The sequence below is a fragment of the Dunckerocampus dactyliophorus genome, chromosome 4, assembly GCF_027744805.1.
Source record: "Dunckerocampus dactyliophorus isolate RoL2022-P2 chromosome 4, RoL_Ddac_1.1, whole genome shotgun sequence".
Classification (NCBI taxonomy): domain Eukaryota; kingdom Metazoa; phylum Chordata; class Actinopteri; order Syngnathiformes; family Syngnathidae; genus Dunckerocampus; species Dunckerocampus dactyliophorus.
In genome coordinates, this window is record NC_072822.1 from 23817355 (window position 1) to 23843747 (window position 26393).

The following is a 26393-nucleotide window of genomic DNA, read 5'->3' on the forward strand; positions in this document are numbered from 1 at the left end:
CGATGAACTCACATTTGCAAGATACTGTGGTAGATTTGTTCTTCATATTTGATCAGCTATATTGCAACAAGACTACACAAATATATGTGATATGGATTTCATGACTGAGTATTGATTGCAGAGTGCTGGTAGCCAGCTCAGCCTCCACAGGAAAATTAAAGTAATATTACAGTTGAAACAAGGTGACCAGAGCAGCCCTTTTTCGTCTGTGTTTTTGTCAGGAATATAGTTTTCTTCCAATCTAAACATGCCTTTGTATTGACTGCTCTACAGCTGTTATATTGAATCAGCATTACTCAATTTCTGTAACGTGTAACAGCTCATACCTTTTTTCTTTCCTTCCAATCTTTTCTTGACTGTCTTTCCTATGCTTTCTCCTCATATGCTCTGCTTTTGATAGTATTTTTCATTTATAATGCTCTTTCTTTATTACCTATTTCTTTTCCCTCATTCTTATTATCTGATTCTTTCATCCCCGTAGGAACTCTTTGGAACCTATCCTCCTATGAACCCTTGAAGATGGTGATCATCAACCACGGCCTGCAAACAATGACCAACGAGGTCATCATCCCACACTCTGGTTGGGAGCATGAACCAAATGAGGACTCAAAGCCACGAGACGCAGAGTGGACCACCGTCTTCAAGAACACATCTGGGTGCCTAAGGTAGATTCTCCCAACAGTCGTACTCCTATTAGTGTGGCATTGTCTTCAGTGAACATAAGCTGGTTTATAAAATGTACTAAGACATACATTTTGGTGAGAGAATACTCTCCAGAAAATAACTACTAATGCTATACGCAGACGTTTTCAGACGTGTCAACCTTGAGGAAATGATTCAACCTGAGGTTTCAAATATCTTTTATAGCAATATGTGCATCATGACAGATTGTAACTTCTGGCCAAATTATGGCGTGCCGAGCCCATTTCTGTGTTTAAGTGAAATATGTTGTACGGCTGTCTGCAGGAGGATTACAGGCTGACTCTACTTCTGGCATACCTGAACATTCCTTCCTTTTAAATGCGTCCTTCTTGCCATATCACAGTGTAGCTGAAACGCAGGTGGTGCTGCAACTGTCAACATACGTTCAATGTAAAATGACATCCATCTGTTGAAGCAAGCATGCCGGCGAGCCATGCTGGGAAGCCCACACGCATCAGAAAGCTACCCAACATGGCTTGCGGGTTGTTATTATATTATTATTAGAAAATAGTAGTGTTTTGCATGTATACTAGCATGTAAGCGTTTATTTCGATACCGGCATAGTTACCTGTTGTTATTTTTGGTTGTACTGTGAGTGAGGGAGGTGTTTGTTTTGATGACCTCCTGTTGGTACTGCAGTGCTATAGACGTAGGCCAGGATTGTTTGGAACTCAATTACTCGCACCAATCTAGTGTACTCTATTGTGCAGCATTCCACCATTTATTTTAATTATGTATCCATCACCTATCTCAAACAAACTTTCAAATGCACTTGAAATACATGTAAATATCACTCATGTGTGTTTGTATGAATTATAATGCGTTTTTATACATGTATAAACTGTGTGTATAAACTATTAGTGTGAACCTATTAGTGAAACTATTAATAAATGAAAGTATATTGTATTACATTTTCTAGGTAGTTAAAAAAAGCGAGTACTCTGTTTTTGCTTTTTGCCAAGTGTTATTATCACCTGAGCCTTTTTCACATATGTATATTTATCATCTTCTCGAACACAAATACTCATTACCCCTGATGCCCATGTGTTACTTCTGGCAGAAAAAACACACAATCTCCCTGTCGCTCTCACTTGCCCGACACATGATGCAGGCTGTGCTGTGGAGAATATGGCTCCATGGTAACTGTAGCTAGGCCGGCAGTTGCCTAGATGCGTGGTTTTTGCGTTCTGAAGAAGTGCTGATGCCAGGGAGAAATTGTTTATTCACACCATCAGAGACGCGACTTACACCTCGATGAGACAGTGCTTGTTTTTAGTGTAACAACCTCCTTTGTTAATAGAAGATGTCATTTAACAATGAAAAGCACAAAACAATGAGGGTGGCTTAGGTAGTATGTTTCTTCATTCATTTTACTCCACACAGCATACTCTGAGCCAAGCTTTAGAACATAGAACCTTTGGCCGTGAGGTAGGCGTGCTCAGCACATGTGCACAGGCGCGAGAGCCAGAGGGCACTATACTCTGTACCGCAGATGTGGGCTCGAGTCATGTGACTTGAACTCGAGTCTCATTTTTGATGACTTCAGACTCAATTTGACAATCTCACCAAAGACTTGCAACTCGATTTGGACTTAGACATCACTGACTCGGTCGGGACTTGACTTGACTTTAAGAACAGACAACGTGGGTGTGGATTACATTTCTCTCAGCGCCAGACTGCTGGAGAGAGGCAGTGATTAACACATGGGATTTGTCAACATGCTCCCGAGGACAGTTTCATTTGCATTTGCAAATTACGAGGTCATAAACAAAAAAAACGGATTGCTGTGTGCAAAACCTACAGTACGAGAATAACGGACAGAGAAGCGATCCAACTTGGTAAGTTGCACTGATGCCTGTAGTGAGCTAATACTTTGGGTAACCCAAGCTTAGCGTTCATTTTAATAAGAGTACATATTCCCTTGTAAAATAGCTATGGCAGTAAATAATCTCACTAAATGTAATCGTGACTAACGTTACAAATAAAGGTTTGCAAAAATCCCCAACAGCTAAGTGAAACGAAAACAGGGTGTTAGAAAAATAAATATTGACTTACAAAAAATAAGGTGCTCAAGAACAGTCAGTAGTTTACATAAGTTGGACTGCACCCATATACTGAAGTGCAGTCAGGCTATAGCTTATACTTCACTTCCAAACACTCTCTCACAGGGACATACACACACACAAACAGTCTTTTACACCACTTTATCACACTTCTGGCGACTTCAGCGCCATGGAAGTATGACACCCCAGTGCCACGTGCAACTTTCATTCTGTCATCTTTGACAAACACAGCAGTTCACAAACAATAAGTAGATAATAAATAATAATAATAATGCTAATAAATTCCCTCGCGAGCCTTTAATGCCATCTCAGTGAGCGCTGTGTTCTTAGCTCGCTCACTTCAGCCTTTGTCACATTGACAGAAGCCCTCGCTGCCTCATAGCTGCCCTCGCCTATGCCTTCCAGTAACTAGCAGCTCGTAACCCAAATGCTAGATCGCAGTTCAAAGCAAAAAATCTGCATAGCATCTAAAAAGCACTCTTAGTTGAGACGCTTGCATGCCAAGGTACCACTGTATAAATGACAATCAAAAATACCTGCAGAGTTTCAGTACCTTCTCTCTGGCATTTGATACTCGACGTACTGCGTGACAACTCAACTCACAGCAACAGTAGTGAGTTGAGTAGTTGAGTAGACAGTAGTACAAATAACTTTAGTCTTGTCGGGAGAGCCACTCTGCCAGGGTTGTGAAGCTAAACTCAAAATATCCTTTTTTTGTCCTTTCTGATCAATATTTGTTCCTGCTTGTGGCTCCACATGAACTGCCACACCGCTGCGTCCACGGTGTGGACGGCGGTCAAACAGGACGTGTGCATGCTAATCACGCATAAATAAAAAATAGTGGCGTTAAAGACAATTTCCGTTAACTCGTTATCAACATGTTAACTTTGACAGCCCTAATTAATATATTTTTGAAAAACTGTCAGAGTGAAAATGTTAAAAGTCATTTTATTTGGTAAATACTAATAATTGCTTATGACTCAAAAATACTTGAAAATTTCCAGCCTATGACTTCGAGCTTGACTTAAACTGTCTTGTCTTGACTTTAGATTTCATTTGGACTTTCACGTCTATACTTGAGACTTGGAATTAAAGACTTGAGACTTGCAAAACACTGACTTTCTCCCACTTCTGCTGTATACTGCTGTAGAAGAAACACTGCCTGGACCAATGTTCCCTCTAAGCTGCGTGCCTGCGCAATCGCTCACAGTTCTAGCGTTTTCAGCGGACAGCAAATCTATGCAGCGCACAAAATAAAATCCAGCATGAACTGTAAATAAAATAAACACATAACAATTTATGCTGGACCATTTTGCAGTGCGACTTTGTGAGTGACAGGCGACAACAAGCAGCATCTAACACGATGACAAACACCATCCAGCCAATGATAATATACAGCATAGGTATGCCTTTACTTACGCAGCCAATCAATTCATTAACTCTGCATTACGTATAGTACATGCTGCTGTTTTGCAGGTTAGATTATAGCTAATGGGGCAGTGGAGTTAAGAGCGCTAAATGCTGCTTGCTAACCCCGTATTATGGCGAAACGAACGGGTAGTACCACTCACCAAGCTAATGTAAAAAAATAAAAAATTAAAAATAAACTTCTTTTAAGGTGGACTGGCAGTCGGAGTATGTGCGAACAAGAACAAGAGTAAGAGGGTGAATCTGTGTGAGATTTTTTTCGAATGAGAAGGGCTGCTCTGAAAATCATGCTACAAAGCCAAAGTAGCAAGCCAGTTTTCTGAGTGAAAGATGTGGACTGAATGTATGGCTTAATGTACTACAGGTACTACATGTACTACCGGCATGCTTTTATTTTGATTGTCGGACGTACGGTACCCAAAAGGGATGGATGATGGTTGATTTTTTTGGTTGACATTTTTATTATTATTTTTTTTAACACAATAAGTACAACAAATCTGGCATCAATTTCAAGTAAATGTCCAGGATGAAATAGTGCCACAACAGGCCGCCGCAATACTGAAAGGAAATAAGTAAATTTAAGTATACATAATTAACAAAAGAAATGGTAAACAAGAAAAGAAATGGAAAATAAAATTATGAACTAGTGGTTTCCTATAAGATTCGGGTCATTAATTGGTTGACAGTTCCGTGGCTTGTTTTGCCTTGTTTTGAGGTTGACAATAAAGAAATCTACATTGAGAAATACGCTTTGCCGTTGTTTTGAACCCACTCATATTCAAAATACCGCAGAATGGAAGTTGGACTACCTCAAGTTCTGATGTGTGACACTACAGTGTGTGTGTCTGATGGCCATCACAGGTCCAAAGAAGGCTCAGGTTGCTTGTGTTTCTGCTCAGACACTTGGAAAATGAGAGGGAACATTGCTGGATCTGAATCTTTAAATCTGTGACTGTTCTGGTTTAAATGACACTCGAAATGTGGCGGGTGATTAACTGTCATTCACACAACTTTAGGTAGATGCAGATACTTAATATATGGACACTATCAACCATTCTTACTTCTAAACATGAATATGTTCACTTCTATTCTGTATTTTTAACGCAGAACTGCACTGCATCATATTGAATTACTGTTTTTTTTTTATTTTATAGTTTCCTTACTGACTCATCTAGCAGCAGTTACCATAAAGGAGTAATGGAATTGTCCACGGGTGGAATATTGCCTTCTAAATACTTTCCAAACTGAAATGGTATGCCTTCAAAAGATGCTAAAGCTGCAGAATCCAATATGAATATTAAAACACTGCTCAAGATTAGCAGTCGTACCTTTAGGTGGAATTGATGCAGCAATTTGCAGCCGCTGTTAATCACGGCAACCATAGAAAGTCTATGACAAATGAGCTTTCTATTTGCACGACGGTTGTAAACACAACTGTGAAAATGCTGATCCAAGCCCCCAACCTGCTGGTTGATCAAATAAATTAGAAGCTTGTATCTTTTCTTCTACGGCTTTGCAGCACCAGCTGCTGTATCTGCAGGTAATCCCTTCAAGATGTTGCAAAGTAGAACACTGCTACACTGCTACCTACTGCAATATTAGACCTGTGTTTTATATCACAGTCATTTGTTAAATGAGTCCTTAAGTTTCACCTTGACTGAAGTTGTAAACTATTTTGTTATTAAGTATTTATGACCATATTATTCCATAAATAGTGTTAATCGTTGCTCCCCAATAGAAAAAATTGATCAGTAGAAAACGGGATTGTAAAGCGTATCATGGACACTACACCATATTTCTGATTTTGAATCAGTTTCACTTTCGGTGTTGTCTGAGTTGATGATGAAAAACTGGAGAAATAACGTAGAGATACGTAGAGATACTCCAAAGTTCACATTTTGTGTCAAGGCAGGCGTGAACTCATTTACACGTAATGTTCCTCGTTTCAATTTTTTTAAACTTTTGTGCTATTACGCTGGTTGTGTAAAAAATGCGTAACATTTTAACGACATTTGGTCAGAGTACATGTTTTGGATGCAGCAAAAAGCATTTGGTGCACAATGAGGTGCACAATCAGCAGTTCCACCGTTTTGTATAATTTGTTTAATTGTCTTTGTGACATACATACGCAAACGGGCTGAAATTGACATCAGGTCGCATTTTATACACAGCAGACATGAAGAAAGTATTCAACACTGTTTTCCCTGTTTATTCAGTGTGTTTGCAGCACATTGTTTTATGGTAATAGCTTCAAATCACTGTAGTCTGTGCATCATGCCGCTCGAAGTGACGGCACCCTCCCTGGTACCCGTTTCAGGAGAATCACTCCTCTCCAGGGACACCAGCTCTCTTCTTCGTCTGAACTGACAGTTGCACTGTCCATAATCCCTCCAGCAAAGACAACTGTTCCCCAAAAGGCTCCTGAAAATGAAACAGCTGGCAGTAAAACTCTGTCTGTCGGCTCCCAAACACACTCCTGTCAAATAAATCCAAGGCGGCTGATCCTCTGGATCCATTTACAAGGAGACTCGAGACCATTGTCTGACAGCTGAAGACTGATAGCTTCACTTCATAGACAGTTGAAGGCAATGGCAGGCATGCATGTACACAGTCAGGCCAAATGTTCGAACTGATGATGTGGCTTTCATTTTGGTTTAAGTTGAAATAGATTTTGTACCGTGCGGTATATATACACCGTTCCTCCGTCTGTTTTTATTAAGCCAAACATGTGGGGTGTGATATGTGCTCCACTCATGCACAAAGAAGCAGTTCTGCTTACCTCTGCAAGGCTGCACTCTTCTACAGGACTTACTCTGGGTTTGTCTATTGGGATTATGTGTCTTGGATGCTCTCATAAATGAAGTCACATGTGAGGAGCTGGATGCTGCAGCTATCCTTTAAACCTTTCTAAGACCTTTCCTTTTGCAGTCAGTCAAAAAACAACAAAAACCTCTGGATGCGAAAGGAGTCTTTTTCCCTCATTTCACTCATACTCTATGCAAAAATATGCGCACCATGTTATCACATTGTCTTGTTTGCTAGGTAAAGGCATCACAGTTGTCAGATTAGATTGTAAAATGTAAAATGTGTTTGTAAAATGTATGATATCAAGCTTTAACATGTATTATTTTCACCCAATGTAGAAAATACAAGGAACCTTGGTTAACGTCATTAATTCGTTCCAGAAAGTCCAACTCTGACCAAAGCGGACTCTAACTGAATAATTTTTTTCCCTGAATAAATAATGTAAATTCAATTAATCCGTTCCAGAAAGCCAGAAACCCAGAAACCCAGACACACAAAACATACAGCAAACATTTCAAAACGCATATGATGCAACATGTATATGATTAACGAAAGGGATAAATGAACATTTAAGGTTACCTTTACCTTCACTGAAGACATGATTCTTGATGTGACTGTCCCTGAAGACAAGATGTGGCAGCGAGACACCATGCGGACACCACCTTCCTGTTTTGCCTTCAGTTATTTCTTCAATTCAATAGTGTTTCTCATCTCAGTAACCGAAGATGGAACCACTGAAAGTTTCAAGTGCCAGCATTTTGATAAAGAACACACTAATAAAGTCATGACAAAACAGGAAGATGGTTTTGTGTCTCTACGTCAACAACATCATGTTATACTGTATTGTTAACTAAAGTTTTAAAAATGTACATAATGAGCGCATTTCTTATGAGAGAAACCAAAAAGCTCAGTTTTACCTGTCCATCCACAAACACTGAGGCAGAGTTTTTGAAAATCTTCACTCTGGCCAGAGTTTTGCATCATTTTGCAAATTAGATGACATCTTCTGTGACTGATCCTATATGTCGTCCAAAGTCAGCTGGGATAGCTCACCCATGAACCTACTGATTACAAGCGGAATAAAAAATGAATGAATCCAACAGTTTTACGTTGACAATGGGGTAGCTGCAGCAAGTTCTGGACAGGACATGGTGGTTTCATTTTGTACTTAAGGATCAGGTTCATGCTCAGTGTATATGTGTGTGTGTGCTTTTCAGAAACGTAAGCTCAGATGGGGCGGAGGCTCGACGAAGACTGAGGGAGTGTGACGGACTCGTGGACGCCCTGCTGCACGCCCTTCAATCAGCTGTAGGGAAGAAAGATATGGACAATAAGGTGGAACACCTGACTTACACTTTAAAAACTGTCAAAATTAATCCATCCATTTATCTATTTTCCGCCACTTATCCGGGTCCGGGTCGCGGGGGAGCAGTGACAGTATGGAAGCCCAGACTTCCCAGTCCCCGGCCACCTCCTCGAGCTCCACCAGGAGAACACTCAGGCATTCCCAGGCCAGCTGTGAAACATAATCCCTCCAGCGTGTCTTAGGTCCTTCTGACGGCTGGGCATGCTCAGGATTGAGAAGGGCTTCAAAGTATTCTTTCCACCGTCCAACTATATCGTCAGTCGAGCTCAGCAGGCCCACATCCCCACTGTAAACAGTGTGGACAGGGCTCTCTTTCCCCTTTCTGAGGTGTCGGACGGTTTGCCAGAACCTCTTTGAGGCTGACCGAAAGTCGTGCTCCATGGCCTCACCAAACTCCTCCCACACCTGAGTTTTTGCTTCGACCACCGCTGAAGCCACGTGCTACTTGGCCTGCCGGTACCTGTCAGCTGCTTCAGGAGTCCCACAAGCCATCCATGCTTGATAGGACTCCTTCAGCTTGACGGCAGCCCCGACTTCTGATGTCCACCATCGGGTACGGGGCTTTCCAACACGACTGGCACCGACCACCTTGCGGCCAGTGATCATAGACCTGCTGCCTTGGGTGTCAGTGCAATTGTGGACATCCTTATGTTCGAACATGGTGTTTGTTATGGACAAACTGTGGTTCGCACAGAAGTCCAACAACATCACACCGCACGGGTTCAGATCGAGGAGTCCGTTCCTCCAAATCACGTCCCTCCAGATTACACTGTCATTGCCCACATGGGCGTTGAAGTCTCCCAGTAGAACGATGGAGTCAACAGTTTGGGTGCTCTCCAGCACCCGTCTGATGGACTCCAAGAAGGCTGAATACTCTGAACTGACGCGTATGCACAAACGACAATCAGGATCCTTTGCCCAACCCCAAGGCATAAGGTAATCACCCTCTTGTCTCCAACACAGAGGCACCAAGCCGGGGGGCTTTTAATAAGGCCACACCAGCTCACCGGCTCTCCCCTGCAGCAACTCCAAAGTAGAACAAGGTCCAGCCCCTCTCAAGGAGTTTGGTTCCAGAACCCAAACTGTGGGTCGAGGTGAGTCCGACTATGTCTAGTCGGAATGTCTCAACCTCTCGCACAAGTTCGGGCTCCTTCCCAACCAGAATAGTGACATTCCATGTCCCAAGAACCAGATTTGGCTGCCGAAGACCAGGTGCCCCAGGTGCCTGCCCTCTACCGCCACCCAAAACACATAGCACCGGACCCTGCAGGTGGTGGGTATACGGGGGGGAGATCCCGTCTGGCTTCTTCAGGCTGGGCCCGGCCAGGCACCACAGGGGAAGGCCCAACCACCAGGCCCCTCCTCCGGGCCTGGCTCCAGGGTGAGGCCCAGGTATCCCACGTCCAGGCGAGGCACGGTCCCTCCTCTTGCGTTTATTCATAGGGTCTTCTGAATCACTCTTGGTCTGGCCCGTCACCTCAGACTTGTTTGCCTTGGGAGACCCAACCAGGGATATAGCTAGCCCCAGACAACATAGCTCCTAGGATCACTCGGGCATTCAAACCCCTCCACCACGATAAGGTGGTGATTCACAGAGGAGACTGTCAAAATTGATAAATATATTTAAGTAACTGTCGTAATCTTAGCAGTAGATTCAAATTAGAATGTAGTCATGTAATTAATTAATTACATGGGTTTTGTAAAGTTATTTTACAGGATATATTTTTGAGTGGTGAGGCCCATATACAGTATACTGTATCTCTTCTGAGTTAGAGATGCACATAGGATACATTTACACAAGAAGGAACTAGTAAAAACAGTTTATGGCTCCTTGTGTTTTTGAAACATTTCCAACACACTAAGGACAATGTTAAACACTAACCATTTGTTGCTTCCTTCCTAGTCTGTGGAGAACTGTGTCTGCATTATGAGGAACCTGTCCTATCATGTCCACAAAGAAGTACCGGGGGCTGAAAGGTTCCAAGACCCATCAGCGCCACAGGCCCCCGGCTCTGCAGGGCCACATAGGAAGAAGAAGGACGATGCTGGCTGCTTTGGAAGCAAGAAGGCCAAAGGTGAGAAACACGGGAGATTTTGGACCGCACTGATAAGTCACCTCTGCAATAACGTTGTATTTTTCAATGACATGTTTGTTTTGGCAAATAGAAAAATATATTATAAGATAGATTAGGTGATGATTTTGATGATAGATTAGCACATTTATTCAAAGGTATGGACTGGACAGGAGATCCCCGCTTTTCACGAATAGCGAAAAAACGCGAGTTATTGATACGTGCATAAAAATGTCTATTTTTCACACACGGCTCACATCACTACTCCACATCCCCCTCCAACCCTCCTACTAGCTTGACTTTGATATTCTTCTCCGATTTCAGATCAACATTTGCAACAAAAGTGACTGTTGTAATTATTATCTTCAATTCAGAACCCTCCCCGTCTCTCTTTAATTGCCATTGTTTACTCACTACACAATCCAGGTTTAAGTCCTGAATAAGACTCACACACTTATAAAATGCATTTAAAGCATGAAATATATACTGTAGGTGTTCATCCCCAATGGTACTCGCTCAGTAAGAGTTACGTTAGTGAATGATAAAAATATCCACTTACTGTTTTTTTTGTATTTCTGTTTATTTATATACACGCATAATAAGAACTTGTTGTAATGTTCGGAATGTCCATGAATTAATTCACCTCGCGGCCGTCTAGTGATAATGACGAAGTGTTGTTCCGACGACGAGCGGTCTGTGCTTGTGAGTTGGATAAACACATATAGTGTTGGAATTGGACTGGTGTTGATGTGGTGAGGTCTATAAAGATAAAGATTTAAAAAGCCTCAGACTCTGTGTGACACTGTGGAGACGGTAAACTGTAGAGGTTAATTGCAAGTAATTCTTGAAATAATTTAACTACCACCGTTAACGTGCTATCTTTGACAGCCTTAATAAAGAAATAAACATGTAAAAATTGCGGGCTTTCTAACTCTGGTATTTATAAATTATTACCAACTTATGGTGAATGAGATGCCTTTTGCGTAAAAAAAAAACACTTATTTTCGGAGAAACCAAATATACCTCTAAAAAATATTTTTTGTCTTTTGTGGTGCCATGAATGCTAAATCGTGAATGTGTGGGGATCCACTCTCTTCTATTCATTCGTGTTCTTGTTCTGCTTGTACTGGTCTCACTCAACAAGGCACAATTGTCACCAATACGCAGTAGTGTTCAAAAAACTCAAATCTTTCAGTTGTAGAACAATGTTTTTGTGTGTTTTGTGCTATCACAATAATTATTTAAAACATAATCAATTCAAAACAGGATGTTGTCAGCATGGTGTGTCATTTTGGACTCTCCTTGTCGCATGCCATGTTCAGATGTGTTGTAAGCAACATCTCCATCTGCGCTCTCCTGAGCTCTCCTCCAGCGAAACAACACCATTATCTCCCTGCTGTGCAACAATAATGGCTGCCATTAATCAGTCACCCAATGAGGTGTGGCTGCACGCTGGTGACCCCTGCTTTCTAACGACTCATTGGAGAAACCCTTCCATTCGTGGGTGTGCAAAAAGCAGAGGTTGCATGTAGGCAAACAGAAAGAAACCAATTATCCCCATGAACACTTTGGTGTGTGCAAGCACGGATTGAATAATGAGTAGTGTGCCATTGCTGCAGACCCTCAAGGTGTTCTTTCAAAGAAGAGCATTAAACCTCACCATAAAGAAGCACAGAGCAATGTTGTTAAGTGACACTGTCGTCAGAAACGTTGGTAATTTGTTGCCTTAAGTAGGCTGTGTCTTGCCTCCTCTTCAGTTTAATGTCACATTCAGTGTTAATTAAAATATAGCATTATGATCAGCACTGGCAGAGCCACTCCAGCTTTGGTTAGTTAATGAGCAGTCTGTAATTTCCATAACATGTTTGTTTTTTGTTCTTTTTTGCCACGCTGTGAGTTTAATGAAGCACGTTTACGGACACTGGCAGCATGGGCTGTTGTTGAGAATGTTTTTTTTCACTCTGACTCTAACTTGTCTGAAGAAAAGACTTCAGCATCTGAGGGCTGAATCTGTTCTTTCATATTACTGTGTCTGTCTGTCTCAGAAATATATTACATTGATGCAGGTTCTTTGAACAGAATGCCTGTACAACACTTATGGACTACTAATGGCTTCACATATTTTCTCTTCTGCCTCTTAAAAGTACTTCATGATTATTTTTCTCTCTTTAATCTGTTCTGATCTCCCTTTCTCCTTAATCTCATCTCTTTTTGAGCAATAGCTGACTACTGTTCTCATTTTTGCACAGCCTTTTGACATGTAAGCATGGCTTTTTCACCATGCCCCTTCTCTCTTTTATGTGCTTTGTGTTTTTTGGGCTGCTGCTTCCGTGGCTAACTGTAGAGGAATGGTTTAATCAAGGTGAGTGCCCTATTAAACCTTTTCTTCAATCGTCCTGGTCCACCCCAACCTCCCACCTCTTCTTCCCTAGAATATACAGGTGGTCCTCGGTTTACCAGAAATTCATTAAAAAATCAAGTTTGTTCCGTAAACACAAGACTCGCTTGAGAACTCGTTATAGTGCACGCCAGCAGAAGAATGCAGTGTGTGCCTGCTCAACCACACTGAGGAAAAATAACATCTCTTTATTAGTTCACTTTTTGGATGTCATTATGTCTCTCAAGCGGCAGTGCGCCAAAGAAAAGGAAAGCCATCACCATTGAAGTGAAAATGAATTTGAGAGGGGAGACACGGCCACCAATATCGGCGGCTCTCTTGGTCCGACCGCATGCTGTCGCGACCATCATTAAAAATAAAGATTAGGGGAATGCTAATGAATATTAGAAGGTTCATGGATACCATGCGCTATTACAAGGAGATCTGGGCGGAGAAGAGGCAGTTATCCTTCCAGACTAGCCTGGGACAATATTTTCAAAAGACAACCGCAGGGATAAAAATAAGGAGTTACTATCTCTTTATCACTTTTTCATTTTAGTGATGTGCGGATTGATATTGAAATATTGATACCTCTAATACCAAATCTTTATGCTCAGAAGAACAAAGAACGCATGCGCATAAGTCCATCACCGTCCGCTTTCCATTGCTCATCTAGACGTATGACAAAGTGGAATTACTTCTTCGAGTCATTTTGAAGTATTAGACCACAAAATATCAACAGATTTATTTCGATTGAAATATTCAGATATTATGTTAGCTTGTCGTCAAAGCGCACTTCTGGTCATGTGACGGCGATGTGTCGTTGACCTCATCGTTTTCATAAAACAGCGGTTTTGTTTGTCTATACGGAAATGAAAAGCCGGCGTTTGCACATTTGCCCACTCTGATATCCATTTTCAAAAAATAGCATTTCAGGGCACCCAGAACACCGTTTCTGTGTGCATGAAAGACTGAAACAATAAAATATTTTGCTGTTTTGACCTGAAAACGTTTCTGTGTGGATAGGCCCCTAAATGATATGCAGTTCATGGGAACTACTTTTTCTTCTGCACGGGTTAGTGCGTGGAGCGGCACACTGCTCAGTAAGTCAGTCTCTGTCTAATGAAATGATGGCTGATTGTAAACGGAGCCATTTGTGAATTGTTATAGTAATTCTTAGTAATTATTTAATAGTAACTTAATAATTATTTTCTTTTTTTTATTATTTAAAACACAATTTTTACATATTCAATGTGATTTTGTCCTCTGTTTTGTATTCTTTCTATTATAAGCTATGCTATGATGTGAAACATATTACTTTCTAAAGTTTAGCAGACACATTAGGTGTATTGGCAGTATCAGTATTGGCTCGGTATTGCCGATACAGTCTAGGTACAGTCTAGGAACGGAATTTGTTCGTAACTCGAGGATCACCTGTAGTTAGAACTAGTTTTGAGTGTTCTTCCAAACATGAACGGAATTTGGTTTTACCCATTTCATATGCATTGCTCCACATGTTCACCTACTGTTGTTTTTTAGACCACAACCATCTTCGAGCTCTGTTTTTTTGGTTTTGCTAAGTCTGTAGAAGATAGACCCCATCTGGTACATGACTGTGTGGAGTCATAGAGCTTCACTCAAATGACTCAATTCGAAAAATTGACAAAATTGAAATTGAAAAAATTGAAAAACATTTTAAAACAGCCTTATTGTGCAAACCTGAAGAATTATTGAAATTGTGTTTGTATGACACCATTTACAAGAGAAAACGCAAAATGGCAGATATATACTAACATAGCTAACATCCCTTTTATACATTTAAACACATTTATTCTCGAGTTATGGAACAAAAAGCTTTTGCAGTGCCCCAGATCTGAGGTCAATCGTAAGCATGTGACAAAGAAATCTTTTGATAGCTTTTCAACTCAAGTGGGACACCAATCCCCAACATCTGAGGGTGACGCCTTGTCTATTTGGCCACTGGGGTTCTTTGGTTAGATTTAAGAAAAACAACATATAAAAACGCTACAACTGAAGACAAGCTACTGCTTTGTATTTTCTTTGTTTTGTCTTTTACCACCCTTCGTTGAATCCGCAAAGATTGAATGGAGGCAACCGGCCTCTTCTTGCTTTTTGAAGACGTTTCACCTTTTATCCAAAAGGCTTCTTCAGCTCTACGATTTTAGGTGTGGTGCCTCCCTATTTATATCTCTGGTAGGTGTGTCCCTTGGGGGTAGTCACAATGTGGTTGTTGTTGTTGGGGCTGTTGGAACGACCGTCCTGCATAACAATAGGTTGTTTGCCTGCCTGGTGGCAAAACAACTCATTAGTGGTCATGCTTCCCGTGTAATGAGACAATCTTTTGAGGAGAGATTTTAGGACATTGTTGTAAGCACACAATAGGTGATGATGCAAACCTCCTTCTCTCTTTTATGAGGGCTTTTGTAGTGTGATGTAAGTGGATTCTTTCACACCTCTTTCAAACGGCGGTCCTCCCCATCCAGAATTCGGACATTGTTGTCCTCAAAAGAATGTCCCTTTTTTGTGAGATTCAAATGAACTGCTTTCTCCGAGCCCAAAAACTGCCATTTTGTGATGTTTCATGCATTTGTATAAGGGTCGCTTGGTCTCTCTAATGTAGAGGTCATTGCACTCCTCACTTTACTGCACTGCATAACAACATTGCTGAGCTTGCTTCTCTGGATTTTGACTTTGGGATGAGTCAGCTTTTGTCTGAGGGTGTTGGTGGGTTTGAAATCCATTGGTATGTTATGTTCGGAGAAAATCCTTCTGAGTTTCTCTGACTAACCAGCCATGTAAGGGTCCATTGAATTTCGCCTCCTGTTTCTATCCTTAGGCTCATGTGTAGGGGCTTTTTTCCTGGTGGATACAGGAAGTCCCAGTTAAGGAAAGAATGTCTCTGATCTACGTATTGTTATGCAGGACAGTCTAACAAATACAACAACAACCCCACCAGAGACATAAATAGGGAGACTCCTCACTTAAAAATGTAGAATTGAAGAAGCCTTTTGGATTAAACCTGAAACATCTTCAACAAACAAGAAGAGACCATTTGCCTCGATTCAACCTTTGTGGATTACGATGACCTGAATTACAGAGAATCTACCCAGATATACCTCTTCTTGAGAAAACATGAGTTCATCCATGATGATAGGCTCATTTAGTCAAAAATGTTATTTTGATTAGAAATTGTTCAAACTCAGGTGCATTAACATTTTCATAGAATTATTATTGTACGGCTTAAAGTAAATTACACTTCACAACTGTATTGGGATAAATATGTCAATAAATAAATAGACATGTAAACGTGACATACTGGAGCTTTGTGTTATTGCTGAATAGCTCATTTCTGTTAGGCCACTTGAGTTTGAGTGTTTATTTCCTGAGGGGAAGTGGTAGCTCAGTCTCAAGGAAGAGCTCTATCACGCCTTCCTCCCATTACCCTGTTTGGAAATTGTGTCCAGTGAGTGAGTTTGTGTGTAAATCTCTGTCCTCTCTCATGGGCGTTATCATGAGCATGCAAAAAGACCATTAGTTATTAATCTGTAATCACCACTCCCACTCCATTTCCTCATATCCTTACATTAATGAAGGTGTTTCCCACTCAGGAAGTACTGAACTACTGCTATGTTTGCTTGTATATGTGAATAATATGTAATTAAGACCAAATGACTGGGTATCATGATAATTCATGACTAGCCAACAGTAGATAATCGAATGTTTATGACTGAACATCAAATCCACACTGCAGCCCACTAATAAATTAATATATGGGAAACACTGAGTATCTGATCTGAAATCACATTTTTGATTATGAGCTACTTTTCCCTGTGAATGACATCATGTCTTCCTTTCTTTCCTACATCCAGGTAGAAAAAATGGTGAGAATGACAAAAACTATGACACATTGGATCTTCCCAAGCGTACTGAGCCATCAAAAGGTAGGTACCCTACCGTCAAGCAAAATATGCTGAAACCAGTCTTGAAATTTGGGTAAATTAGGGGGCAGTGTAGTGCCAGCAGATGAGAAGGGTGCTGGCGTCAGCCAAGTGAAATGTCACTATATTCGTGGTAAAATAGGACACATTAATATCCTCTCATGCTTGCATACTCTTGTTTAATGGTTGGTGTGCTCTCAGAGTTAAAATGTGTTTCATCTTGCAGAAAAAGCAGACAAATAAATAGATCTGACTTAATAGCCAAGGACACACATTATTAAGCATGGCAGAAAGATGCATTCTTAATAAGGAGCAGTTGAGGTAAGCTCACTTGTCAGGACAAATGTTTGTCTCTATAAAACTGTGTTTCTGTTTGGTACTCGTAATTGCCTCGGCCAGCACCTATCATCTGGTCCAGTTGCTAGAAAGACTGAGAGCGGAGAGTCATCTGCTGCTGAGGTTTGAAGCGGATATGACGGATTACATTTGTCCTTATCTGATCTTATATTGACAAAGATCAATACTGAGGCTCAACCTCGCAGAGCAGCACACAAGGACTTTTCTTTCTGTCTGGTTGTGTGTCAGAAAAGTGGGCAAGATTTGTGTTTTCCTGTTTGAATATTGGAAAGTGTTTGAGTTGATTAGCTTAGTTTTGTTAATTGATTATTCATGGTGGCCATTAAGGGCAAAGAGACAACTTGTACACACAACAGTGACTAATCAGTAGTTATGAAGTAAACACATGATTAGTGACTCTGCATTTGTCACCTCAAGCTAGGTTGCCATGTGGTTCACATGGTTGGTATCATTCTGATTAATTTAGCTAAACACAATTTTTGGTTAAAGTAGTTCCGCTATACCCCCTCCGTGAATCACCACCTTACCGTGGTGGAGGGGTTTGTGTGCCCGAGTGATCCTAGGAGCTATGTTGTCTGGGGCTATATGCCCCTGGTAGGGTCTCCCAAGGCAAACAGGTCCTGGGTGACGGACCAGACCAAGAGTGATTCAGAAGACCCCTATGAATAAACACACGAGGAGAGACCGCACCTCGCCCGGAAGTGGGATACCGGGGCCTCACCCTGGAGCCAGGCCTGGGGGAGGGGCTCGCAGGCGAGCGTCTGGTGGTCGGGCTTTCACCCGTGGGACCCGGCCGGGCTCAGCCCGAAGAAGCCACACGGGATCTCCCCCCCGTAGACCCACCACCTGCGGGGGCAAGCATAAGGGTCCGGTGCATTGCGTTTTGGGTGGCGGTCGAGGGCGGGCACCTAGGCGACCTGGTCTTCGGCGGCCAAATCTGGTTCTTGGGACATGGAACGTCACTTCTCTGGCGGGGAAGGAGCCCGAACTTGTGAGAGAGGTTGAGACATTCCGACTAGATATAGTCGGACTCACCTCGACCCACAGTTTGGGTTCTGGATCCAAACTCCTCGAGAGGGGTTGGACCTTGTTCTACTCTGGAGTTGCTGCAGGGGAGAGGCGGCGAGCTGGTGTGGGCTTATTAATAGCCCCCCGGCTCGGTGCCTCTGTGTTGGAGTCATCCCCGGTAAACGAGAGGGTCATTTTCCTACGCCTTCGGGTTGGGGAAAGGGTCCTGACTGTCGTTTGTGCGTACGCGCCAAGCGGCAGTTCAGAGTACCCAGCCTTCCTGGAGTTCATCAGAGGGGTGCTGGAGAGCACCCCAACTGGTGACTCTGTCGTTTTGCTGGGAGACTTCAACGCCCATGTGGGCAATGACAGTGTGACCTGGAGGGGCGTGATTGGGAGGAACGGCCTCCCCGATCTGAACCCGTGCGGTGTGATGTTGTTGGACTTCTGTGCGAACCACAGTTTGTCCATCACAAACACCATGTTCCAGCATAAGGATGTCCATAAGTGCACATGGCACCAGGACACCCTAGGCCGCAGGTCTATGATCGACTTTGTAGTCGTATCATCAGACCTGCGTCCGCATGTTTTGGACACACGGGTAAAGAGTGGGGCTGAGCTGTCAACTGATCACCACCTGGTGATGAGTTGGATTAGATGGCGGGGGAGGATGCCGGACAGACCCGGGAGACCCAAACGTGTAGTGAGGGTGTGCTGGGAACGTTTGGCAGAGTCTCCTGTTCGTCGAGTCTTCAGCTCTCACCTCCGGCAGAGCTTCTCCTGCATCCCGGGGGAGGACGAGGATATCGAGTCCGAATGGGCTCTATTCCGTGCCTCCATTGCTGAGGCAGCCGATCGGAGCTGCGGCCGCAAGGTGGTCGGTGCCAGTCGTGGCGGCAAGCCCCGAACCCGATGGTGGACACCAGAGGTCAGGGCTGCCGTCAAGCTGAAGAAGGAGTCCTATCGAGCATGGATGGCTTGTGGGACTCCTGAAGCAGCTGACGGGTACCGGCAGGCCAAGCGGCACGCGGCTTCGGCGGTGATCGAGGCAAAAACTCGGGTGTGGGAGGAGTTCGGTGAGGCCATGGAACACGACTTTCGGTCGGCCTCGAAGAGGTTCTGGCAAACCGTCCGGCGCCTCAGAAAGGGGAAGCAGTGCCCGGTCCACACTGTTTACAGTGGGGACGGGAGCCTGCTGACCTCGACTGAGGATATAGTTGGGCGGTGGAAGGAATACTTTGAGGCCCTTCTCAATCCCACTGACATACCTTCCCTAGAGGAAGCAGAGACTGAGGATACGAACGCGGACAGTTCCATCACCGTGGCTGAGGTATCTGGGGTAGTCAAAATGCTCCCCAGTGGCAAAGCTCCGGGGGTGGACGAGTTTCGCCCTGAATTCCTCAAGGCTTTGGATGTTGCGGGACTGTCTTGGCTGACACGTCTCTTCAACATTGCGTGGAAGTCGGGAACAGTACCTCTGGATTGGCAGACTGGGGTGGTGGTCCCCCTTTTCAAGAAGGGTGACCGGAGGGTGTGTTCCAACTATAGGGGGATCACACTCCTCAGCCTCCCTGGGAAAGTCTATTCCAGGGTGCTGGAGAGAAGGGTACGACCGTTAATCGAACCTCGGCTACAGGAGGTGCAATGTGGTTTTCGTCCTGGTCGCGGAACACTGGACCAGCTCTACACCCTTGCAAGGGTCCTGGAGGGTACTTGGGAGTTTGCCCAACCGGTCTACATGTGCTTTGTGGACCTGGAAAAGGCATTCGACCGTGTCCCTCGCGGTGTCCTGTGGGGGGTGCTCCGGGAGTATGGGATTGGTGGCGCGCTACTACGTGCCATTCAGTCCTTGTACAACCGGAGCAGGAGCCTGGTTCGCATTGCCAGTAGTAAGTCAAGCCTGTTTCCGGTGAACGTTGGCCTCCGCCAAGGCTGCCCTTTGTCACCGATTCTGTTCATAATTTTCATGGACAGAATTTCTAGGCGCAGCCAAGGTGTCGAGGGAGTCCAGTTCGGGGGCACTAGGATCTCATCTCTGCTATTTGCAGACGATGTGGTCCTGATGGCCTCATCGAGCTGTGACCTGCAGCGTTTACTGGGACGGTTTGCATCTGAGTGTGAAGCTTCTGGGATGAGACTCAGCACCTCCAAATCCGAGGCCATGGTTCTCAGTCGGAAAAGGGTGGATTGCTCCCTCCGGGTTGGGAATGAGGTCCTGCCCCAGGTGGAGGAGTTCAAGTATCTCGGGGTCTTGTTCACGAGTGAGGGAAGGTTGGAGCGTGAGGTCGATAGGCGGATCGGCGCAGCGTCTGCAGTAATGCGGTCGCTGTACCGGACCGTCGTGGTGAAGAGAGAGTTGAGCCGGAAGGCAAAGCTCTCAATTTACCGATCGATCTATGTTCCCACCCTCACCTATGGTCATGAGCTTTGGATCATGACCGAAAGAACGAGATCGCGGATACAAGCGGCTGAAATGAGTTTTCTTCGTAGGGTAGCGGGACTCACCCTAAGAGACAGGGTGAGGAGCTCGGTTATCCGAGAGGAGCTCAGAGTAGAGCCGCTGCTCCTTCACATCGAGAGGAGCCAGCTGAGGTGGCTCGGGCATCTAGTCCGGATGCCTCCCGGACGCCTCCCTGGTGAGGTGTTTTGGGCATGCCCAGCCGGGAGAAGGCCCCGGGGAAGACCTAGGACACGCTGGAGGGATTATGTCTCACAGCTGGCCTGGGAACGCCTCGGTGTCCTCCCGGTGGAGCTGGAGGAGGTGGTCGGGGACCGGGAAGTCTGGGCTTCCCTACTGAGACTGCTGCCCCCGCGACCCGGACCCGGATAAGCGGAGGAAAATGGAATGGAATGGAATGGAGTTCCGCTATACAAGGGATGTCCAAAATGCGACCCGGGGGCCATTTGCAGCCTGCAGCTGTTTTTTCATTGGCCCACAGAACATTCTGAAAATACAATTACACAAACAGCAGTAATTTTATGAGAACAACGTTGAAATATTAGGAGAATAAAGTCATTATTTTATGTGACAAAATGGTTATCTTATCAGAAGAAAAGTCATAATTTTATGAGAATAATGTCATAACATCCATCCATCCGTCTGTTTTCTATGCTGCTTATCCTGATTAGGGTCGTGGTGGTATGCTGGAGCCTATCCCAGCTGACTTCGGGCGAGACTGGTTGCCAGCCAGTCGCAGGGCATAAATTCATAACATTATTAGGAAAAACATGTAGTTTTTAGAAACATAAAGTTGAAATATTAAAGAAAAGCCTGATATTTTCTAAAATTGTAATATTATGACAGACAAAAGAAAAGGAATGAAGTTATAATTTTTGGAAAGTTAGGTTGGGAAAACGTTATGATAGTAGGAGAATAGGGTCATAATACAGTCATCCCTCGTTTATCGTGGTTAATTGGTTCCAGACCCAACCGCAAAAAGCCACCCGATCACAAAAGCCGATCAACCTGTGGCTAGTACTATTGCAGACTGCAGCGATCCTTGTGTGCGTGTAGTGTCTTGCCCTAACTAACGTCTTGGGCAGTGTCCTCCTCCCACTTTCCTTCACTGTGCGCGGGCGTGCCAAAACAAAAACAGCCGTTTCTGCCGTGTGGAACTTAACTGCCAACAGATGCCATGAAAACGATCCTTCAGGGATAGCACATTAAAAAGCTTTAATTTAACACTTGACGGGCTATGGTGAGTTTTCAAGGCTCACGGTGCGATAATCAGTCTTTCATTAATTACTAATATTATTTGTTTTTGGGCCCCCTGATAGTCAAGGGACTTTGGACTTGTCCTGTCTTTTCCCCTTTATACGGCACACCTGGCCAACAGCACTCATCATAAATGCATTGAAAAATGTATAATCAATCCATGTGATCGGTATCGGTATCAGCCGCTTTCCATCCTGGATGATCGGTATCGGAAATGGCATTAAAAACCCTGATCGGAGCGTCCCTAATTTTAACTGAACTTGGATTTACACATTTGAGGTAGAAAACATCAGTGCATTTACATTTTTATTTTTAGGAAAATGTTTTACCCCAAAAACATCATTGAAAATGCCGTAGAATTTTGGACATAAAATTTCATAGACAAAATTTCAGACAATAGTCCATACAGATACAGATAAGATGGTCAGGAAAACAATCACCATAGATGTACTCTGCTGATGTGCAAGTGTGAGTAGGACCACACATGGCATTATTCATTACCATTCCAGTAATACATTAGTTAACATTCCAGGAAGTTGATTAAAAAAAGGATATTTTTTCAGGAACACAAGGTACAACAGAATTTAGACTTAAAAACACTTATATGGATAATTAACTCCAAGTATTTACACAATGCAACATTTATTTCAGCAACATTTCTGGCATCGCTGATACTTTTGATAGGCTATAGCTTAAATCATCAGCATTGCTGACTTGTCATGAATTCATCTAGTACGCCCAGGGAAACAAATGAGCTTTAAGCAACATTGTGTGGGACTACACTTTAAGTCTTGGCCACTGTCCTGTTTATTTGCAACTACCAGCGTTATAAATGTACAATGTTTTTATCACACATACCGTCTTTGTCTTTGGGAAAGTGGAAAAATGACAACTGTGGTCTTTTGGACCCTCTTTTGGCGTAATTAATTGCTGCACAGTGTGTCGAGTACATGTTCACAATGCACCGTTTCTGGATTCCGGCCATACCCGCGCAGGGTGCACTATGGAAGTAGATGCCAAGTGGACAGTCCTATCCATGTAGCGTCCTTGCCTTAAATGTCCATTTATCATTTTATCTGCATGAAGTGGCCTTATGGTGGTCTTGTGGGTAGCATGTTGGCCAACACAGTAACAGTATGGAGATCGGGAAGACCTGGGTTCGATTTCTGTGTGGAGTTTGCATGTTCTCCCCGTGCGTGCCTGGGTTTTGTCTGGATACTCCTCCCACATTCAAAAAACATGCATGTTAGGTTAATTGGTGACTCTAAATTGTCCATAGGTATGAATGTGAGTGTGAATGGTTGTTTGTCTATATGTGCCCTGCGATTGGCTGGCGACCAGTCCAGGGTGTACCCCGCCTGTCGCCCGAAGTCAGCTGGATAGGCTCCAGCATGCCCCCGCGACTCACGCAGTGTATTAACGACGTGACAAGATGCCCGCCATATTGTACACTAACCGGAGAAAGCATGGACATTTTTGACGTTAACTGAAAACCACGCTAACTGGGACGGATGCTAACCGAGGTTCCACTATATATATGATTCTGGATTCTACCACAGCATTTCACAAAATTAATCATTTATTATATATTATTTTTAGGATAATATATAATAAATAATGCATTTTATTATAATAATCTATATCTGTACCCCGCCTCCTGTCCAAAGTCAGTCGGGATGGGCTCCAGCATATGTAAATGCACAAGCAGTGGATAATTCACTTCCAGTTATAAATCGCTTATGTCAACGTAAGTCAGCCGGTCTGAGGGCTGTCGACATAAAACGGTTCCACTGTAGTTAAAGTGGAACATTTGCTTTCATCCCAAGAGTTTATGTCAGTTAACTAAGTTTGGGCAGTCTCCAAAACTGAAAATGTTTTTTTGTCTTTCGTTAAACCACATGTGTTGCATAAATGATTTTATTGTTTTATTGAGTTATTGTTGCTGCATTATTCATTTGGCTCAGAGCAAAGGCCGAGAAAAAAAGGAGTAGTCAAAAGAAAACAATCCTGATCTGTGAAAGGCTTAAAAGACTTTAAAGACTTGTTGAGTGCATCAGCTCCTGAGAAAAGTAAACATTTTGCCGGAAGTTCATTGAAACCTCAGCTAAACTTCAGGGTGGAGGAAGGTTAGCTAAGGAGAGATAGGAGAGGAAGTTGACAAAGCCGAGGAATGCGATCTGCTTTTCCTGTCCCCTTGATTTAAGTACGGTTTTGGAGTTATAAGCTTAGCTGTAAGGTCTCTCAAATTTTAGAGGCGTGGATGAATGGATATGGGTGTCTGACGGGTGTACGGGTGCACGAGTGCTAATAAACAACTCTGCCCTTTAAATCCACCAAAAAACATCTCTGGTACTACAGGTGACAATGGTGATGGTATATCCATGCTTGGATGACGGCAATCTGCAAAGACAATGCCCACTACAAAGAATTTCCCTTATTTCCCCTTATTTTCCGGAAAATGTTCAGAAAGCTCACAGTTGGCATAGATGCTTGGATCCCACTTATTGTGATATCAGAATAATGTGACCTTGATTCTCTTCTTTTGTTCTAGTTTTGATGCAGTCATCAAAACAGTGAGGTATTGCGAAACACTCACCAAGGTTGACTGGCTTTCTTACTTTCTTCAAGTCCTTTGTCATTTCAGTGTTGTCTGTTGTTGAGGTTTGTTCTGCTCTCCTCAGTTTAATGTTTAATGTGTAATGTATCTCACTACTTGGTCTTGCAAGGCGAGAGTGTTTCTGTGGGTTTTGTCATTGACAAACAGCATGAGCGTGAGGTGTGACTGCACTGCACAGTATGTATTGCATTGACTATAGCTCATTGATATCATCCCACAGGAGATCTCTATTTGCGGAATAATGAACAGACATCAGTGTGTAAACTCTTTGTTGCCTCTTGGCTCTGAGAAGTCTGAGGCGCGATTGAATTAAGAAATATGAGCCACACTTTTATTATTCCTCTTTGTTGTTGTCACTGCGAATAGTTCACTAAAAGGCTCTGTGACATGAATCTGATTCTTCTAATCTTCCCTACAATATGTCTCAGAAATGGCTGCAGGAAACAAAATAATTCCCCCCGAAGGCACGGTGAGCAGTTTTCCGCAGTGAGGAAATTTGTTCGAGCGGATCCTTTTTCAAGATAAAGCATTTTTGCACTGTTAAATGTTGCAATGTCGACGTCTGGGTGGCACAATTGCCGTGGGACGAAAGCACTTTGTTTCAAGTTGTCTCATGACTGTGGCTTCAAAATTCCAAATAGCATTCTCACATACTCTTGGATTTTATCCGTGTAGAATTTAACGCCAAGATCGCAACGCTGACTTTGGGTCTTACAGTCTTAACTGCTGCAATGAGCCTCTGTGCGTCACTTCATACTAAATGCACCAGTCAGGTGATATAGACACCTACCCAAATTCACGCCCTCTTCCTCACTTCCTGCTGTCACATTTCATAGCAAGGTGAGACGTAATTACTACCGCTGCCTCCTGAACTCACCTCACACTGACATATGGATCTAATAATGCATGCGCATGAGTAAAAAGAGATACACATATAAGGGAGAAAACCATTCAAGCGTTCTTGCTCCTGAACATATCTTGACACATACAGAGTAACATGCACTCAACACTGGGGTGTATGTGGACTGGCACTTTATGTCAGAGATTATAATAGTGTCTTGTATCATTTACAGTGTTTTAAATTTGGATTCCAGGCCAGTATATCATGAAAAGTGATCCTCATTTGTGCTCCATTTCTCCAATTTCATTCAGCTCATTTGTTCATTCATTCAGGAAATGGATAACAACATAGAGATACTGTGCATACTGCAAGCATGTTCTTGACCATCTGCGCTGTGTACATTGCTGACATTTTTTGAGTGCTATACAGTAGATCATTGCTGATTATGGGGGTTGTTGTAAAGGACCACCAGTGAATGGAAAAATATGCAAGTAATTGATACGCTCGTACATCACATCTTAAGTAAGGCTGATTAAGTATAGAGTTACTACAGCTTCTCTTTGGACTGCTCGGATCAACAACCGTCCACTATCACCAATGGGTTTCGAATGGCTGGACTACTGCATGATGAAGAGGAAAACTCAAGCTAAATGTCTAATTTGCCATGAAACAAAAGAGAAAGAGAGAGACTGACAAAGTGTGTGACGAAGGAATTATGAGACTGTTCAATTGTGATCCAGAAGAAGACAACTTTAATGGAAGAGGACGGCGATGAATGACTTTTCTGGTAGGCTAGTGTTTAACGAGCCATGTTACACTCACTGTTCAGCACTGTTTGGAGAAAAGCATTTATTTAATCAACAGTTAAAAAAATCTTTCAGTGTGTACTAAATATCCCCTGTTATGATGTGGACACCTGCGGCTACAAATTTTTTTTTTCTCTTTAATGAATGTACTTTGGCCAGGAAGTGCAAAACAAACAAAACAAAACAAACTGTGAAACACTAACAAAATAGCAAAACACATGAACAAAGGCGAATGCTAGAACTTACCACTTTACATCATGGGTTGCAACACAGCTGT

General features: G+C 43.1%; 1 protein-coding gene across 16 annotated transcripts in view; it reads left to right on the forward strand.

Annotated features, from left to right (window-relative positions):
• arvcfb (ARVCF delta catenin family member b) overlaps window positions 1-26393 on the forward strand; it is a 270971-nt gene that overhangs the window by 209520 nt on the left and 35058 nt on the right. For 13 of the 16 annotated variants that reach the window (XM_054773300.1, XM_054773299.1, XM_054773306.1 and 10 more), the window contains 5 exons: window positions 482-665; window positions 8216-8333; window positions 10268-10439; window positions 12781-12798; window positions 16704-16775. In XM_054773300.1, the coding sequence (XP_054629275.1) occupies window positions 482-665; window positions 8216-8333; window positions 10268-10439; window positions 12781-12798; window positions 16704-16775 (564 nt within the window). The remainder of the gene's footprint in view (window positions 1-481; window positions 666-8215; window positions 8334-10267; window positions 10440-12780; window positions 12799-16703; window positions 16776-26393) is intronic. The other 3 variants (XM_054773302.1, XM_054773309.1, XM_054773305.1) reach the window with 2 other exon arrangements.